Source organism: Hippoglossus stenolepis, chromosome 6 (genome assembly GCF_022539355.2).
Source record: "Hippoglossus stenolepis isolate QCI-W04-F060 chromosome 6, HSTE1.2, whole genome shotgun sequence".
Classification (NCBI taxonomy): Eukaryota; Metazoa; Chordata; class Actinopteri; order Pleuronectiformes; family Pleuronectidae; genus Hippoglossus; species Hippoglossus stenolepis.
Window position 1 is genome coordinate 3,629,103 of NC_061488.1, and position 18,346 is coordinate 3,647,448.

General features: G+C 42.2%; 4 protein-coding genes across 4 annotated transcripts in view; 2 read left to right on the forward strand and 2 right to left on the reverse strand.

Annotated features, from left to right (window-relative positions):
- Positions 1–282: 282 nt before the first annotated feature.
- ints11 (integrator complex subunit 11) lies at positions 283–7,537 on the reverse strand. The gene is made up of 18 exons (XM_047340403.1): positions 7,401–7,537; positions 6,664–6,866; positions 6,037–6,134; positions 5,782–5,855; positions 5,457–5,685; positions 5,250–5,348; positions 4,823–4,857; positions 4,592–4,730; positions 4,450–4,514; positions 4,027–4,216; positions 3,861–3,944; positions 3,694–3,783; positions 3,420–3,582; positions 3,166–3,276; positions 2,514–2,575; positions 2,234–2,376; positions 1,789–1,918; positions 283–549 (listed from the first exon to the last, which is right to left on the reverse strand). Exons 2-18 carry the CDS (start codon positions 6,689–6,691, stop codon positions 484–486), a joined length of 1,806 nt encoding a protein of 601 aa, XP_047196359.1. The 5' UTR covers positions 6,692–6,866; positions 7,401–7,537; the 3' UTR covers positions 283–483.
- Positions 7,538–7,610: 73 nt separating this feature from the next.
- LOC118111503 (ceramide-1-phosphate transfer protein) lies at positions 7,611–10,472 on the forward strand. Its single transcript, XM_035160159.2, has 2 exons — positions 7,611–7,781; positions 8,641–10,472. The coding sequence occupies exons 1-2, from the start codon at positions 7,654–7,656 to the stop codon at positions 9,161–9,163; spliced, it is 651 nt and encodes a 216-aa protein (XP_035016050.1). The 5' UTR covers positions 7,611–7,653; the 3' UTR covers positions 9,164–10,472.
- A 551-nt stretch (positions 10,473–11,023) lies between these two features.
- On the forward strand, positions 11,024–12,836 carry ubxn10 (UBX domain protein 10). Its single transcript, XM_035160207.2, has 2 exons — positions 11,024–11,086; positions 11,245–12,836. Exon 2 carries the CDS (start codon positions 11,932–11,934, stop codon positions 12,481–12,483), a length of 552 nt encoding a protein of 183 aa, XP_035016098.2. The 5' UTR covers positions 11,024–11,086; positions 11,245–11,931; the 3' UTR covers positions 12,484–12,836.
- A 303-nt stretch (positions 12,837–13,139) lies between these two features.
- ddx19a (DEAD-box helicase 19a) overlaps positions 13,140–18,346 on the reverse strand; it is a 5,374-nt gene continuing 167 nt past the window's right edge. The window contains exons 1-11 of the mRNA XM_035160205.2: positions 18,257–18,346; positions 17,213–17,276; positions 16,928–17,102; positions 16,336–16,428; positions 15,883–15,985; positions 15,669–15,783; positions 15,416–15,593; positions 15,072–15,309; positions 14,422–14,584; positions 14,004–14,195; positions 13,140–13,913 (exon numbers count right to left, since the gene is read on the reverse strand). The exon at positions 18,257–18,346 is cut by the window's right edge and continues 167 nt beyond it. Of these exons, the coding sequence (XP_035016096.2) occupies positions 13,849–13,913; positions 14,004–14,195; positions 14,422–14,584; positions 15,072–15,309; positions 15,416–15,593; positions 15,669–15,783; positions 15,883–15,985; positions 16,336–16,428; positions 16,928–17,102; positions 17,213–17,276; positions 18,257–18,319 (1,449 nt within the window). The 5' untranslated portion in view covers positions 18,320–18,346 and the 3' untranslated portion in view covers positions 13,140–13,848. The remainder of the gene's footprint in view (positions 13,914–14,003; positions 14,196–14,421; positions 14,585–15,071; positions 15,310–15,415; positions 15,594–15,668; positions 15,784–15,882; positions 15,986–16,335; positions 16,429–16,927; positions 17,103–17,212; positions 17,277–18,256) is intronic.

The window sequence follows — 18,346 nt, forward strand, 5'->3', positions numbered from 1 at the left end:
GGAAGATGACATGGCTGTGTGGACGAGTGCAGAGGAGCAGAGGTGCCTTATATTGATTTCAGTGGACTGAAAGAACTGAACCTGTGATATATAATGTAAATATAACTCTGCTTCCTTGTCTATATGGAAACCGGGAGACTTCAGCAAAGTGCTTATTGAAATTGTCATTTACGCTGTAAATAAAGGGATTTGGTTTAAAACAGGGATCTGATTTTCTTTATCTTGTGTCTCGAGATGAGTCTACAATGTCCGTATGAAAAAAATGGACCAATCAGACCAGAATCCTTCCAAATTTTAACAAATATATTTAAGATTCACGATCACAACAGGAGAACGGGGGGGAATACAGCCTTGATGTTGTTGATGTCTGCTGTAATTTGAAGTTATCAGCACTGGTAAGAAGTTTGTAGCCTATTCCAGAGAATCCAGGATCCAATGAATGGTGGAGCTTCAAATGTTTATGGTTTTGGGCCAAAAGGGATTTCAGCAGATTCCAGCTGGAAGCCCCTTCTTCAGCAGAGTCGAGAGGAAACTGCCCAGTTCTTCGTCCTGACGGAGAATAACCACAGCTTTAAGTCAAAACAGAAGAAACGATTCTTACGATGGCTATACATTCTCATACACAGTATTTTATTAGCTCCGCCAAGAAGATAGGTTTTTTTTACCTCTGTCCATTTGTTTGTTTGTAATCGAAGCAAGATTATACAAAAACCACACAATGGATTTCCATGAAACTTGATGGGAGGTTGTGGTATGGATCAGTGAAGAAGCCATTACATTTTGGTGTAAATCCAAATAAAAATCCAGATCTAGTGGACTCGTAAAGTCGTGGTTTCGTAAGGGGACTGTCGGGCCTTTCTGCTGTTCTGGTTCCACCTTTGCTCTTCATGCTATGAAAAGAATCTCCACATCTCGTAAAACCAGTATCCTTCTTTTTTTAAAGAATAACACGTTAAAAGTTGTCTCCTCTACACTGAAGCTAACTGAGAAAATGTTTGGTCCTGGGTTTGATTTTAGTGCCAATCGTCGTCTGATGATAATTAAAGTAGATACGACTCTTTTTTGTTTTGCCCTTTCTTTCTGTTTAGCATGGAACACATGAAACCACAAAAACCCCGCTTCTTCCATTACACCGCTCTGCAGGCAGGTTTCCCCACCTCTTGCTTTCACAGCCCCTTCTCTCGTACTGTTCACCCACACCAGTGTTTTCACTTCTTCTGATCAGACCTTCTCTCAGGTCTGCGTGGGAATCAAACAATAAACCGTCTAACGAAAGGTGCTGTGGTCAGACCAGATTCCAGCCAAAGAAAACACACACAACTGCTGTGGCTAAAAGGATCCGGAGCAAAAAATATGTATTCTGAACCTCAGTTATCCTCCTTCCATTTAATTTAAAATGTTCAGCACTAGTAACAAGAACATGAACAATCAAATACAAATAAACCCTTTGAATTGAACTAATCCTCAAGTTTAATGTAAATTGAAGATCTTTGCGATTTCAGGATTGAATGTGTCTTGTCCCTTCTTCAATGAAATGAATGGGCAGCAGATTTTTAAAGTATTATTTTTCTTGAGCACCTAATAAGCTGCGTACTGATATGTTTTGCCTGCTCATATGTTTACACCGGTGATTAGAGAGAAATCACATTTCAACCCTGTCCATGTGCAAAAGGCAGAACTGACAATAAGGTTGACTTTGCTTTTAAAAAACCAAACTAAACAGCTTTAATTGTTGAATTTAATTCATAAGCGACAGTAAGAGGAACTCAGACAGTGAAAATGTTTTACCTGGTAACTCCAGGAAAGCAGAAGGACCTTGGTGTTGGTGTCCTCAGCGGACGACGACACTTTGATGACGATGGACTCCACCATGACGGTGCCGTCAGGGAGGTGCTGGATGGTGTAACCTTTTAACACGCTGAACCATGGGAATCAGAAAACAAGCGATTAGAACACGTAACACCATCATTTGCTGTATTTGTCTAGTGATACATAATTTAACAAGAAATACAAAAAAGGAAAAAACGACAAAAATGAAACATACTGTACATCCCAAACACACTTAAAGAAATGAGGAAATTAGACGACATGAGAAGTGGGAGAAAATAGCTTATTTTCTGAATAAAAAACAAAAACCTGATGTGTTTCGCAGGTGGAATAAAGAGAGAAGAGGTGGATGGTGTTGGAGAATTTCAACATAATGCAGATGAGACACTTGATGTCCTCCTCTCACCTTTTGAGGTGCGTGTAGATCCTGTGGAGTGTGTCGGGGTCGCTGTGCGGGTCCTGGAGCTGCACGCGGCAGGTGAAGCGCAACTGATGCTCGTTGAGGCCGAGCTCCTTCAGCGCCTGTTCTGACGACACCAGCTTCAGACTCTGCGCTCGGGGGAAAACAACAAGACAAGTGAATCAGAACGTGTCAATCCCACTAGACTGCAGCTCATCTGTTGGAAGAAGTTTTCAAAATATCAAAAAAAAAGAGAAACACTCTGGCATCTAGTTTATAAACTCACGTTTTCTTTCATGATCAAGGTTCCGTGCATGGTGCGAGGCTTTTTGGGATCAGGCAGAGGACCTTCAACACAAGAATGATTTAGTACATTGTCACAACGAGTATATGAAAATAAAAAAGCTAATAATTACAGAAACAACCATGTAGATTGTTAAATATTGTAAAGTATTACTATAACTATATTGTAAAGTTCAACCAGAGCGAGACAGAGATTGATATCAAACCCTTATGACAAAGAAATGGATGTGAGCCTTGATGTTTTTACAGTTTGATCATAAACTTTATTATAAATAACCATAAATAAAAAGAAAACACAAATAAAACCATATATATAGAACTTGAATTAGGAAAATAGGCAAAATGTTTGTTATGTAAAATGGAAAACTATTTGGCTCTGCCATCAACCATAAATATTTAACTATGATTTAAATATTCACCCATCCTGGAAAGTGAACAAAAGGACAGGAGAAGGTGTATAAAAGCATTTAAGCGCGGGGCAGGATTACCAGTCGTGTAGAGTACTGAACAAACACCGAGCGACACTGTGTGGGCACGAGACACCTAAACCTCGTTCACCACGTGCCAGAACACGTTTATGACTCATTCGGCTGCAAATTGAACTTAAAAACTCCTGAACTATAATGAAAACCTACCTCCGAGCGCCATCTCCCTCTTGAGCAGGTTGAGTGAGATGTCCACGGGCACGCTGGGGTTTGTTGTCACAGTCACCGTCTCCCCGTTAGCGGGCATGTAACAGTCTATGCCTGACATTTAAAAAACAGAAACATTAAGAGGACTGAAACCCGCCGCTCATCCTGGTGTGAGCGCACGTATATTATATATTATATTATAATCTATCTTTAATGAGCCGAACGATGTTGATGTGAACGAGTGGAGGAACTCTTACTGAACTCCTGTTCGATCTTGCCCTTAAGGAACCCCATCTTGGCGGCCTCCCCGTGCACCAGCAGCACGTTGCGGGGCTCTGCCATTCGAATGAGCTGCATGATGCCTTTAGCGTCAGCGTGGGCACTGAAGGACATGTACTCCACCTGCAGCTTCACGTCCAACTGTTACAAAGGAGGAGAAACAAAGAACCAATGTCAGCGTGTTCTTCTTTTTCTTTGCCTATTGAATTGTTCGAGTTCTTTGTAAAATACAGAAAATAAAAAACATCTTACCGTTGATCTGCCTTCCATCTCCAGCTTCCTCTGCCCATTTAGGATCTTATGGCCGATTGTTCCTTGTACACAATACCCGGGCATGATGACCTAAGAAAAGAAGAATTAGTTGTATATCAAGTATTGTTATTTTTTAAAAGCACCTTAGATTTCCCTGTGAGTCTCACCATGTTCTTCTCATTGCCAGCCCATTTCTTGAAGATCTGCAGAGACTGGCCAGCGTGCAGCATACCCGGAGTGGCGAACACCACCTGAAAGGGCACGAATCGTTGTAGCTCACTGCAGCTTTACTTTCACACTTTGGGGGACGGACGGACATAAAGTAACTTTTACCATCGGTCCAGGATTATCAGCGTAGGAGCGATCGAAGGCCTTGATGTGCTTGAACTCAAACATGTTCCTCTGTACGAAGGTTTTTCGAATCTTCTGGTTGGTCCACGTTATGAAGAGCTTGTAGTAGTGATTGGCTTTCTCCGTCAGCCCAGTGGAGAAGTAGATCGGGGCCTTGAGGTTCATTCTCTCCCTGTTTGGTGAGAGGAGGTAATTAAACAGTCTGTCCAATGGAGAAGTTCACACATTATCAGCAGCAGCCTTTTTATTATCTACAAAAAAGGCTTTTGTGCTTCCTATTTACAGTCCCTCATGCGTGAAATGACCTTTTATTTAGTTGGAACTTGTTCACGTTCACAAACCTACATTGAAAATATCAAACATTAAGAGCTTCTGGGAATTTTGTCTCTGGGAACGACCCCTTACCAAAATGTTTCCAGCAGGATACAGAGTTCCTGAGCTCTTCCAAGAGCAAAAACAGGGATAAGGACCTGAAAAGATAAAAATAAAATCAAAAAATCAAAAACCACAATCCCCAAAATACAATATTCAACTGACTGAATTCTACCTTTCCTCCTCTTTCTATGGATTCATGCACTTTCTTCAGAAAGTCCCTCTCCCTGCACCTCTTGGAGTCTCGGATGGTGGTGGCGTACGTAGACTCGGAGATGAGGACGTCTGGACGGCACTTATCGATCCACGCCGCACTGAAAACATACAATACAAGGATGAAAAGACTGTAACGTCACAAGAATTTACCCCCAGCAGAAAATCGATGGATACAGTAAAGACCACTTACCCTAAATGCCTGTCGGGCGTCATGTTATAGTCTCCCTGAAAAGGAAAAGACATTCTTCTAAGCGTGTTGTTGTGGAGTTCTCTGACGTTAAAAGGATCGTTTATGCCAAAAAATGTGATTCATATACAGAGACGGCTTCTGTCCGTACACAAACAGAACAGTACCACTGGAAATCGATAGTCCAAGACAACCATAAGACATGACGAAGACTTTTCGATAAAGGCAGAACAGAGTTAGGATTGAGTTAGATACTACAGACTTTGCCTGAGCACAGGGTTTCTTCACTGGTGTATTATCACAACCTTACTGCCCTCTGGTGGATGTATTTCCTAATAACTTAAAGGATGCATAGGTGGACAGTGACGGTTGCATAATAAAAAGGCAGAATAACTGAGCCTGAACACGGAGCAGACTTGTTGACACTCACAGTGTAGACGACAGACTCTGATCCCACTTTGATCTGCACCATGGCAGCTCCCAGGACGTGGCCTGCATAGTACGCCTTGATCTCCAGCTCGTCATCCACCTGCCAGCAGCACAACAGAAACAGCGCGGTTTGCCATCAAAAGAGACGAGCAGCTGGTGCAGGGATGATTAACAGACAGAGAGCGAGCGCACGTCGGGCTCTACGCACCTGGACAGTCTGATGCAGGTTCAACGGCACCACCTTCTTCATGCAGTCTTTGATCATCTGCGAGGTGAAGAAGTTGGTTTCTCCCTTTTTGTCCACTGTGATCTTGCGGAAGTCCTCTAGCAGAATGGGACAGATGGCCTTGGTGGGGTGGGTCATGTAGATGGGGCCATCGTAGCCCACCATCTCGCTCATGAAGGGCAGAGCGCCACAGTGGTCCAGGTGGAAATGGCTGCGAAGCGAACAGGTTGGAGGCGAGTTAAAACACAGGATTGTTCGATTTACTTTGAAATACATTTAAAATAAAAAAGCTGATTTGAGAACAAACCTGATGATCACACAGTCCAGGAACTCTGTCAGACGTCCATTCTGGGTTATGTAGGAAAAGTCTGGAAAACGTCTCTGGAACGACAATACAGACTTTGAATAATTGGGATAATGCAAGAGGCGGACCGATTTACTGATTGACCAATTTAAAATATGCATATTGGTGTATATATATCGTCATCGGCCCCAAAACAAACTGTGGACGTGCAGTTTCATCTGTTCAGTGTGTTTCTGTGTGATGAGCTGCTTCACTCACATCATCGTTGTATCCCATGTGCATCCCACAGTCCAACATGATGTTTTTACCCCCGATGGACACGAGGATGCAGCTGCGACCAACATCCTGTCCAGCACCTTGGAGAGCGAGAGAGGAGCTGTGAGGAAACTGACAATACACTAAAACACACACACACACATACTCACTCACAAACACACATCACACACTCACTCTCACTCTCTCTCACACACACACACACACACACACACACACACACTTTCCCTCTCCCACACACACACCCTTTCCCTCTCTCTCACACTCATTCACACACACACACACACACACACACACACACACACACACACACACACTCTTTCACTCACTCACTCACACACTTTCCCTCACTCCCTCCCTCACTCACACACTTTCCCTCCTCCCTCCCTCCTCCCACACACACACACACACACACACACACACACACACACACACACACACACACACACACACACACACACACACACACACACACACACACACACACACACACACACACACACACACACACAGTCACTTCACACTAAAGTTCTCTAGCTGAGGTAAAGTATGTTAGCACAACTAGCTTAGCAGATGCTAGCTGTGCTAACTCGCCTCTGTAGCGTCACTCACCAAGTGGAGTTACTTTTATTTCCGGCATGTTTCCTCCTTCTCCTTCACCCAGATGTTTCCACAGCTGCAGTTAAATCACACGACTCCGCTTGTTTCCTGTTAATGAGCCTCCATGTGCAAAGATGTTTATTGTCTGATTTGATGTGGACACGTGACGCGTTAGGGCTGTCAAGTTACCCGCCATCAAGACTTCCGGTGAGCACCTTCACAGTAAAACCAGTCTTAAGGGAACAGTCAATGGATCCAAATGTTTTAGATAGATAGAGAGAGAGAGAGAGAGAGAGAGAGAGAGAGAGAGAGAGAGAGAGGGATAGATAGATAGAGAGAGAGAGGGATAGATAGATAGATAGATAGATAGATAGATAGATAGATAGAGAGGGATAGATAGATAGATAGAGGGATAGATAGATAGAGAGAGAGAGGGGGATAGATAGATAGATAGATAGATGGATAGGGAGAGGGATATATAGATAGATAGATAGATAGATAGATAGATAGATGGATGGATAGAGAGAGGGATAGATAGATAGATAGATAGATAGATAGAATCTATACAAAGTTGTGCATTTGACAAATACACAAGTGGAAGTTTTGTGCAACACCCCACATGTAAAAATAGATGTTTTAATACGTCTACACCATTTAAGTTTTTGCAAAAGTTGTGCCTCCATTTTCTTCTGATTTCTCTCCCAACATGCTGCACAGTCCCCCCTCCTCCGCCTTTATTCTGAAGGTACCGTGCGTAGACTTCCGGTGTGTTCCCGGCGGGAGTCTGCGCAGTAGCAGGTGGATCATCGCTGCACAGAAATGTCCTCTGGGTTCCTCTGGGTTCCTCTCAGTTCTTCGTGTTCTTCTCAGGTGAAGTGTTTCCGTCTCCGGCTGTAAACATCCGGGGGCGTGTGCGCGTTGACACCGGAAGTCTGTCAGCGTCCGTCACTCCTCGTTCCTTCCCCGGTTTCCTGCTCGACCTGCACTTCCTGGTAGGAAAACATGGCTGGTTCGTGTGAGGAGCAGAAGTTCAGCTTCCAGGAGATTCTCGACACCTTCAAACTGTGTCTGACTGACAGTAAAGACGTGGATCTCCAGCACTACGTGGACGGCTGGCGAGGGCTCATCAAGTAAGTGGTTAATTCTCCCATTAAATCCTGTTCACTGGGCTGCTTGGCTTTCATCTTCACCCCAGAGAGTCCATTTTATTCATTGTTCTGGTTATTTGTGGTTTTATTTTATTGAATGTTTTATTTGTTTAGGATATTTTAATATTTTTTTATTCTAATTCCAAAGTCGGACTGAATATTCTGAAGATTTAAAAGTCAATTGCTCTCTGAAAGAGCGAAGCTGCATTATTATTTGATTATATCATCATTATCATCATTGTTACTATCATCAGTGGTAAGAAATGGTTTCGAAACGATGACGGTAAAATCATTTATCGCAATATCTCCAGGACAATATATCGTCCAACAACCTTTGTTATCGTGAACTGTTGTTGTAAATTGAAGTATCCCAAACTGAATCAGTATCGAATTGAATCAGAAAGCGAAACCTTGTGATCAGGTTCGAATCTATTTGGGAAATAATTGGTGATATCCAGCCCTACACACACAAGTTGTGCTCAAAAATACTATTAATCATAATAATAACTTTAATTATAGAGCACGTTTTATAACAGCCGCCACAAAGAGGCCAAATGAAAACAAGAAAACAAGCAAATCAATACAATGTCATTTGAAATCAAAGAGTGCAAATGATTTACTACAAAATATAAAATCAAAAAAGTTTGTGCACTTATCATTGTTAGAACTTTGCATTGACTTCCAAGCAAAACCTCATCCCCAACCTTCAACTATGGCTGATCCATAGAACAATATCACTAATTATCACTATAAAAACATTCAATACATGTTGATATAATACTTATGCGTAGCTAAATGTCCGAGTTGTTAACAGTCTGTTTTTGTGTAATCACTCTTCCAGGTTCCTGAACTGCTTAGGCAGCATCTTTGGCTTCATTTCCAAAGATGCTTCCAGCAAGATCCTCATCCTGGTCGGCCACCTGAACGGCGAGAACGGGTCTCAGTACGTCACCATCCAGTCGATGGTGAAGTACGAGCTGGAGAAGGATCTGGTGGACCTGACCAAGAGAGGCATCCACCAGGAGTCCGGCTGCCGCACCCTGCTGAGGCTCCACCGCGCGCTGAGGTGGCTGGAACTTTTCCTGGAGCGCCTCCGCACCAGCAGCGAGGACGGCAAGACCTCCGTCATGTGCGGAGAGGCCTACAACGAGTCCCTCTCCCAGTACCACCCCTGGGTGGTCCGCAAGGCTGCGGGCGTGGCGTTCTGCGTGCTCCCCGGGCGTCCTGCTTTCTTCGAGGTGATGAATGTGGGCCCCTCAGAGCAGGTGGTGGCCATGCTGGGAGAAGCCCTGCCTCTCATCTCTGAGGTTTACCAAGTAACAGAGAAACTTTACGCTCAACATAACCTACTTGATTTACCGTAGAGAGCGAGAAGTCCTGTTGTTTACCTCTTTATACGTGACACCATTAAAGATGTGTCCCTGGTGACGGGCTGGTGAGCGAGCTGCTACTATGAGTTGTGTATTATCCGTTTGGTATTGGGCACAAATATTTCCTCATTATTACATTGACACTAGTCTGTACCTACTGCAGATCTGAATGTAAATCTACTGTTAATTATAATATTGCATGTTTGTCTTTACTTCTAGTGATGCATCTCTGAATCATCTGTTTAATTCAGTAAATTATAGGCCGATCGATATCGATTTTAAAAAATTGGCTCTGACTCCTGAGATGTTGTTATCAAACCCCTCAAATAAGACTTGAGAATTGAGGATCGAAATTTTACAGTTTAACCATAAACTTAATTATAATTAACTAGAAATAAAAAGAGAGTTACGAATATAACCAAATTAATTAAAATGTCAACATAAATGAAGATCTTTTCTATATTGTTCATTCTGTGAAATACAAGTTTTCATATTGGAAAATGTAAGCAGATCCCAATATTTCCATCAGGCTCTACAGAGACCTACAGTGGGAATCATTGGAGTCCTTATTCACTGCCAAAAGCTGCTTGTTTTCATTATTTATCCCAAAAAAGAAGATACACTGATGCTGCCTCTTAACTTTAAACACTGGGTTCTTATTTATTACTTTTTGCTGCTTTTCTTTTCTTGATTTTTGAAAGTGATTTTGGTAAATTTGGGGGTTTTTGGTCAGTTTTCTTTATCGATTGATTGCGAAAAAGAAAATAGTTTCAGGGCTGTTTTGATCTGACACCAGTCGCGATTTTTTTTACGTATCAGCGAGATTCTGGTATTAATTAATGAAATAAAAATTAGACCTTTAATTCGACAGGTAGAAAACTGCAACTTTATTAGAGGAGGAGTTTTAAAACTGCTCCAAAGACAAAATAAAGTCTAAATGTGCCAAATCTAAGCTAATTCAATGGTAAAGAGAACAGGCTGTTACACTAAGAAACAAAAGTGCTGAATACAGTGAATCTTTAAATATCTACCGAACAAACAGAATCTGAAAATTCTGTTAATTTTGGGTTGAATTAAATGAAAAGTTCAGTTGTTGTTGTTTTATTTTCTATGATCTTTGGGCATTTTTTTTTAATTTAAAATGTGAAGCACAAACATCCAGTGTTGGTGCAGCTAATGTACATGAAGTGAATGCTGTATTGATGATACATGCAATGTACTGTATATTGTTTATATATTACTATGAATTCAAACAGAACTCGTCAGCACTGTAGCTTAATAAAACAAATAAATCAAAAAATAATTTGTCTGATTATTATTTATTGATCTGGACTTTTTTTATCTGTTGTCTGAGGATCATGAGGAGGTGATTTTCTAAATCTTTAATGAATGAGGAAGAAACCAGATGTCTTGTGATTATTCAATCTCACGTGGATCCATGTGTAGAAATAATGAAATAATTTAAAATCAGGCTTTGTTGAAGCATCTAGATGAAGAAAATCCGGCACATTCAGGGAACTGATATCAGTGAGTGTGTGAAACTTGGAGCAGCTTCATTAAATTTAAGGACACTATAATTAATATGTATAGTTTCAGATTTCATTAGGGGAATTACTTTAGTTAAATTTTATGCACATAATAAAATAAATCAAATAGCAGCATTTCTGTACTTCTGTGACATAGAGTCGCACAATTAACCCCAAACAATTAAATAAAGACACTTCAAACACTAGAGTCATATCTGTGTGTGTGTGTGTGTGTGTGTGTGTGCGTGTGTGTGTCTGCGTCTGCGTACTTCCACCACCAGGGAGCGCCCTGCCTCTGATGTCGTCGTCATGACAACCAGACTCACATGGACGCTGAAGGCAGGAAGTGAAACTGGGAGGAAAACGTTGAACTCCTGCGCACAGAAACAAGGTATGTTCATGTTTTTAACGTGTAGTTTAGCTTCAGGGACGAACATGTAAACACGTGTCATGTTGTGTGACATGTTTTTCAAAGTCAGCCATGTTTGTTCTCGGGGAAATGGAGGCTTGTTGTTAACTCAGGTGAGACTTTCTTCACTCTCTCTTCAGGACTGAAGAGCAGGAAGTGAGTGGAAATCTTCATCGACAAAGACAGATGCTGCTGTGATGCTACAACATCTGGATACTGATGCGTTAAAGAAGAAACAGTCACAGCGTCCAGCCCCAGAGACTCAGAGTTATTCAGTGAAGGCTCAGGTCCTTCATGCAGAAGCTGATCTAGGATCAGGGGCCACATTCTCCCACTGAGGGGCTGAAAACATCCAGGCCCAATTCTTGATTCAGTAAGGTGCACGTTTAAGTCATCCCTTGTTTACTGTTAGACATATGGATGGATGGATAGATAGATAGATAGATAGATAGATCGACAGATAGATAGATAGATAGATAGATAGATAGATAGATAGATAGATAGATAGATAGAAAGACAGATAGATAGATAGATAGATAGATAGATAGATAGATTTCACATTATGATTTTTCCAAAAAGGAATAAATTAATTATCAAACAATTACCCCTCGTTCACTCTGTAAGACAAGAGCCTGGAACAAGAATCCAGGCAGTCTGCCCTCGCTGCCTCTCACACTCAATCATTGACCAACTAATGTCTGCGACGGCTCAGAGCTCGAGTCCTTAACGGGGACATTGGGATTCAACCCAGGACCCGACTTCTCAAGAGGGCGAAGCAACAACAATCCTGACAAGAACCTCCACTCGTCCCAGGGTCCCGGGCCACCATGTGGCGGCCGAGCCAGGATGAGGTCCTGCACATGCTGCAGCAACTTCCTGCGGTTCCACCACATTCCTTAAACAAGCTCAAGGTCCTGCCACCCATAGAGCGCAGGCGGTCAGAGGTGAGTCCCGGAGGAGGCCTGGACAGAGACATACACAGCCTGTCTGATGATGCCGTCCCGCAGCAGAGGCGGACCTCCAGCTCTGAGGGGGACAACAGGGCGGATGTGTCGCTCAGGATGTGGCCCAACACCTCAGACCTAGAACCATTAGGAGCCGAAGACGGGGCCAGTGTTGGTTTGCTGTTAGCCGTCCGAGCACCGTGCGGCAGGAGGTTTCAGCAGCACTTTGAGTCCACAGACGCTCTGCTGACGGTGAAGGCCAGTGCAGAGGCCAGGTTCACGGAGACGTATGGAGAGGTCTCCATCGAGACCATGGATGTGCCACGCAGGAGCTTCACGGACATGAATATGACTCTGGCCCAGAGCGGCATCATGAACAGATCAGTGCTGTGCATCACACGGAATAACAATGACAGTGTGGAGCTACATGATTGAGATGAAACCATTTTAAAGTTTGTCTGTGTGGTGATATGTACAGCCCCCCCTCCTCCATTGTTTACCTTATTTGGATGCTTGACCTCTGACCCCTGTGCAGAATGATTTCTCTCTGTCCAACCCTTTATGGTTAACGCCAAATAACTTATATAAAATGCAGTATATTGATATTTGAGAAATGATCACAATTTGCTTTTAAATTACAACTGCTCTCCTGCTTGTAAAGTGTGTTAATATGATTACATGAAGTTATATTTATGCTTTTTAAAGTCTCAAACTTCCTCTGTATGTGTGGGGTTGTTATACTGGAGACATCAAAAAGAAAAACCTAATAAATAAAAAGTGGAAACAGAGCTCAGTAGAGAACAAACCTCCACACAATTTAGTTTTTACTGTGGAAATATAATGAAAAAGGGAAGTTGTCAGATAACCTAGATTTATGTCAAACAACAAAGTTAAAGTAAAAATATATATTCTGGATTCGTACAACCACATTTCAACATTTCTAGTTCTTTGTATGAATCATGTCATAAACACCAGTTTCTTTATTTTTCCACACTGAACGGAGCAACTGAATTATTTCTTGTCGGATAGAGAAGTAAAATTGTACCAACTAATCAAAGGTCTTCAAATAAAAAACACCAAGACGCCTCCTGCTCACTCTGGAAACTTTATTAAAACAAACAATCACAGAGTGCACAGAGAATACAGATGTTTCAGGTGTCGTATCTTTGAAACATATTGTATATTCTGAGGAAGTTCAGCGGCTGATAAAGACACAGCCAGTATCAAGGTGCCAGAAACAAAAGGTGTCGTTTCAATAAACTGTCTCAAGTGCTTTTACACGAGACAGCAAATATATTTATTTATTTTTTATCCACACAAAACTTATAAACAACCAAACGAAGTTCGGGGAATTCACAATCAACTACCACTAGACCGAAACTGGCATTTTAAATGTTAAAATGCTTCAAGTCACTCAAGGATAGTTTCTAATCAAACCATGCAAAGATTTAGAGAGGAGACATTTCTCATCTCCCATTAATACACTTCAAAACAAAACAAAGAATAAAATAATATCAAACACAGCAAACCATCAACAGTAGGATTATATCCACCCTTCTTAAATGCTGTTTTAACAGCCAGCGGTTAGTTTAAAGTCTCTGGGAGACGCAGCATTAAGGCTTAAGGTGACTTCAGTGATAAATCAATCACAGTATCAAATGAAATCCAAGTGAAAACTTTGGCACACTGGTTTTGCATGCATCAACATTTGCATGCATTTCTTCTGTAAACAATAAATTGCCAACACAAACTCTGGTAAGAACTCAAGTCACAGCTGAGGTTGAGCTGCGCCGGTCGGAGCTAACGGTTGAACTCTTTCTCCATCGCTGTCGGATCACTTGGGTCCAGTTTTGGGATTCTCCTGTCTGTTGGAGGAAGACGGAGGGAAGGACAAAGAGTCAGGATCTTTATAGTTGGTGTTGGACATGATCGAAGTGAGAGAACTGCACACGTACTGAAATGAATCTCGATTTGGTTGAGGATATCCATGCCGTGTTCACTGTCAACCATATTGACAGCAAATCCTCTTTTGCCGAAGCGTCCCGTGCGGCCGATCCGGTGCAGGTATGTCTCGTTGTCGGCATTTCCATCAATGTCCACAGGGAGGTCAAAGTTTACCACAAGTGACACCTGCTCAACATCGATACCTGTAACGGAGCCAAGAACGGGTTTATAGTCGTTTCTCAATAAAGATCATAGACAGAACATTAAGACGGACGACGTGTCTTCACTTCCTCCCACTATCCAGCAACCAGGTGGGTGATTGAGATGCTTTAGCTTCACTTTGGGAAACCGTCATGTCGTACATCTTTAAATAAAGTCTACGATAAAGCTTTTTAAAGTCTGGCTCTTGTCCATCTTTATCTCCCTCACCTCTGGAGCACACATTCGTGGTCACGAGCACCTTCTCCTTGCCGTTGCGATAGCGTTCAATGACCGCGGCTCTCTGCTCCACCGTCAATTCTCCACTCAGCAGCGCCACCTGATGGCCCTCTTTGATCAGGTTTACAGATAACCAAGCTGCCGTCTTACGGGTCTGGGAAGAAACATGCATAAGCTAAACTGAAAAACCTGTTAGATAATTATGTTGTTAATCACACGACTTCTGCTCAGATGTGGAACTCTGACCGTACTTTGTTTTCAGATACCAGAATGTATTATTGATTATTAATATTGACAAGACAAAAAAAGATTATTTTTAGGAAATGAAAATAGGTAGTTTCCTCGCTGTGGGAGTAATTAAGGATTATCTTATGTTATCTTTGGTGTAATTTGCCAAATTGCAGCAGTAAAGAAGGTAGTCAAATTAAAGCATCAGTAAAATGTGTAAGATTATAAACATGCAACTTAAACATAAGGATATACATACTAAATAAAACATAATATAATATGTGTATTTAAATTACACCTGAATTTGTAGTGCAGGGCTGTGTATAAAGCATTTTTATATCATGTGTAAATGGGATCTAACAGACAGACATTTTAAAACTCTGGGCTGTGGAAGGTTAAAACGTCCGACTTACACGGCAGAAGATAATGGCCTGTGCAACGGTGAGGCCTCCGTAAAGATTGCAGAGCGCTGTGAACTTGTCCTCCTCCTCCTTGCAGACCACATAGTACTGCTTGATGGTGTCCAGCGTCTCCTCTTCGCGCTTCAGCCTGATGATATTTGGGTCGGGAATCACCTGTTTGGCAAAACCCCACACGGAGTCCTCGAAGGTCGCGGAGAAAAGGAGCATTTGGCAATCCTTTGTCAGCTGCCTGAAAAACATCGTGACAGGAGGAGCTTGTTGAACGACGCAACAGAAAAAACTCTGCTTCGTATTTTTGCAATAAGCGTTTGTAGTTTTCTGTGGAAGGAGCCCACCTATGAATTCGAAAGCTCTGATCCCGATGACCCTGCGTGGCGATCATCACGTCAGCCTCGTCCAGCACAAACATGCTGATCTTCTTGGGGTCGATGAACTTGTACTTGATGCACCAGTCCAGGACCGTGCCCGGTGTTCCAATGACAATCTGCTGCTGCAACTTAGTGCCTCGCTCCACTGAAAACACACAACCTCATGCAGCATTTTGTTTTATTCCGTCAGACGCAATTACAATCACGATCCCTTTCTTACTTCTGTTGCCTCGAATGGCGTACGCCAGTTCCACATCTGGACAAAACTTCCCCATTTGCTCGATGACCTGACCGATCTGCAGAGCGAGCTCATACGTTGGCGAGATGCACAGGCACTGAAAACCCGAAAAACAGTTTTCAATGGCGAGTTCATTCTGGGGCCTTCAGCTGAATAACAACACTGGCTGGCTCTGCAGGCGACATGTTACGCTTACCTGAGTCCACTTATTGGCTGGGTTTACATGGCTGAGCATGGCCAGAGAGAAAGCAGCAGTTTTACCTGTGCCGGACTGTGACTGGGCGATTAGATTCTGAGGTCTGCAACCACAGAAAACACACACAGGCAAACCTGATATGAGGGATGGTTCAAAAACAACTACTGCTGAGCTATTGCTATTAAATTAAAGTAGTTGCGGTAAATTTTAAAGCTGCAACAATAAGCTGATTGACAAAACAGTAATTAGACACTTTTTAAACAGCCGATGAATACTTATTGATATCAGCGTTTATGTTTGCAGGTATGAAAATATTTATTTTACAATATAAACAATGCAGAACAGTGCATTTTATAAATTCTAGTTTGTTGTACTTGTGTTTTCCTTCCATTGACGTGTCTATGAATTGATTTACGTGTCTCAGCAATTCAAAAGGAGTGGAAATCCACTCACGGTTGTGCCAGCATCATGGGCAAAGCGTTCTCCTGGATTCTGGAGGGTCTGTTGAAGCCCATGCTGTACACACCGTTCAGCAGCTCAGGTTTCCTGTTGGATATTGAGTCAAGATAACGACAGGAGTGGTGGTGGGGGTGGGGGAGGAGGAGGAGTAAAACGCAGGTGTATGCAAAGTCTGTGCACATCAGGGAAAATTACCTTTTGTTGATGTTGAAAATGAAAAGAAAATCCACTAACACATGGTTGAAAGTGTGGCTGTATTCAGGCACATTGACTTGCTCAGAGTTTTGTGCGTATTTATATTTGTATATTTCAATTGAGTATACTTTAAACAGCTTCCAATTTGTCTGAGCAATAAAAAAGTCGCTCTTAACGTCAACCCTCCTTTATATATTTGTTTAAAGTATAGTTTCTGGCCCCGTTTAGGCACTAGTACCATTTTTTAAATATCAATTTAGCACCAAACTATTTGATTTACATTTTGGCCCCATTAAAAGAATAGATTTTATTGCAGGGAGGTTGTATTATACCCCCAGGTTTTAGATGCTGCACCCAGCTGTGTGCACGTGCTCCTGTCACAAACACTCACAGCCTCAGGTCCTCAAACGACTTGACGGAGTAGAGAGGCGAGTTGGGGTCCCTCTGCAGGACCTCCACCTCGTTCCTGTTCCGCACCAGAGAGCGACGGATCATCTTGTGCAGCAGCGACTGATCGGCCGGGCCCGGCTCGTCTCCATGTTCGCCGTCTCCCCGCACAACGTTGCCTGCACGCAGACACACACACACACACACACACACACACACACACCGTTAGTCAGCGATATAATCTCTCGTCTTATTAAATTCAATATGGGTAAATAGTTTGGGAAGTCACCGTTTATGTCTCCTCTCGTGTTCAGGGAACTCCTCGTTCGAGACATTTTCTTTGAAATGTCAAACTGGTGAAGAGAAAAATAAGAGTTTAAATCAATTCCAGGTAAAATCATTTATTTTTATTGAATTTATTCAGGCAGTCACATTAAGATCTCTTCTCCAACAACAAGAAACATTCACAATCAGCAACAAACAATTAAACACGAGCAACAACTAAACAACTATTAATTAATGAATAAAAACAGTCACAAGATTCATTAAAAACAACACACAGTAAAGATTTAAAATCCAAAAGACTGTAGTTTTAGGGAAGTTTGTAAATCTTTTCATTTAATCAGGTGCAACTGAACCCAGTTCTGCCAATTATGGTTTCGTACACGAGGGACGTCTAAAGTTAAGGAGTTAGTGGATCTTGCATCATTATTAAAATCAAATTTAAAGCTTTTTAAGACCTTTTAAAAATGTCCTTTGATGGAGAAGATGATGTAGTTAAACCTATTAACGAGCTTAATGAGAAAACGCAATGATAACACTAAGTTCAACTGTTGGAGCTACATACTGGTTTATTTAATGTTTGACAGTTCGACATTTGTTTTTGTTTAGTATTAAGACATTAGAATAATAATAATAACAATGCACATTTGTTTCTGGTAGTTTATGCTTTTTGTTTTCACACCAGTTGATATTTTAAACTGGTTTTAAACGAGAGAAAAGAGACAGATTCAACAACAGAGTTTCCACGGATGAATCACATGAGGCGACTCCACTGGTTTGTGATGAAGTTCATCCAACCGAGTGATACTGGAAACAATGGTGAGTGGAATTTTGAACTGGGGAGTCGATGGAGCTGCGTCACTGCACATTATCATCTGCGGACTTAATGGCGGACACGAAGCTCAACTGGACCATCGATGTTTATTTATATATAAAATATGACACAAACACGTGCTGGCGGGGTTAGCGGGCGGGAGATTAAGCTAGCCGGGGGCTAACGGGCGACGCTAGCCGGACCTGCGTTCATCACCTGCGGGTAAAGAAAAGTCACCTGAGCCGATGGAGCCGTCGCCTCCTGCACGTCCACCGACAGCGCCCACGAGTCCTCGGACATTTTCAAACAGGAACCGGGTTGTTTTTT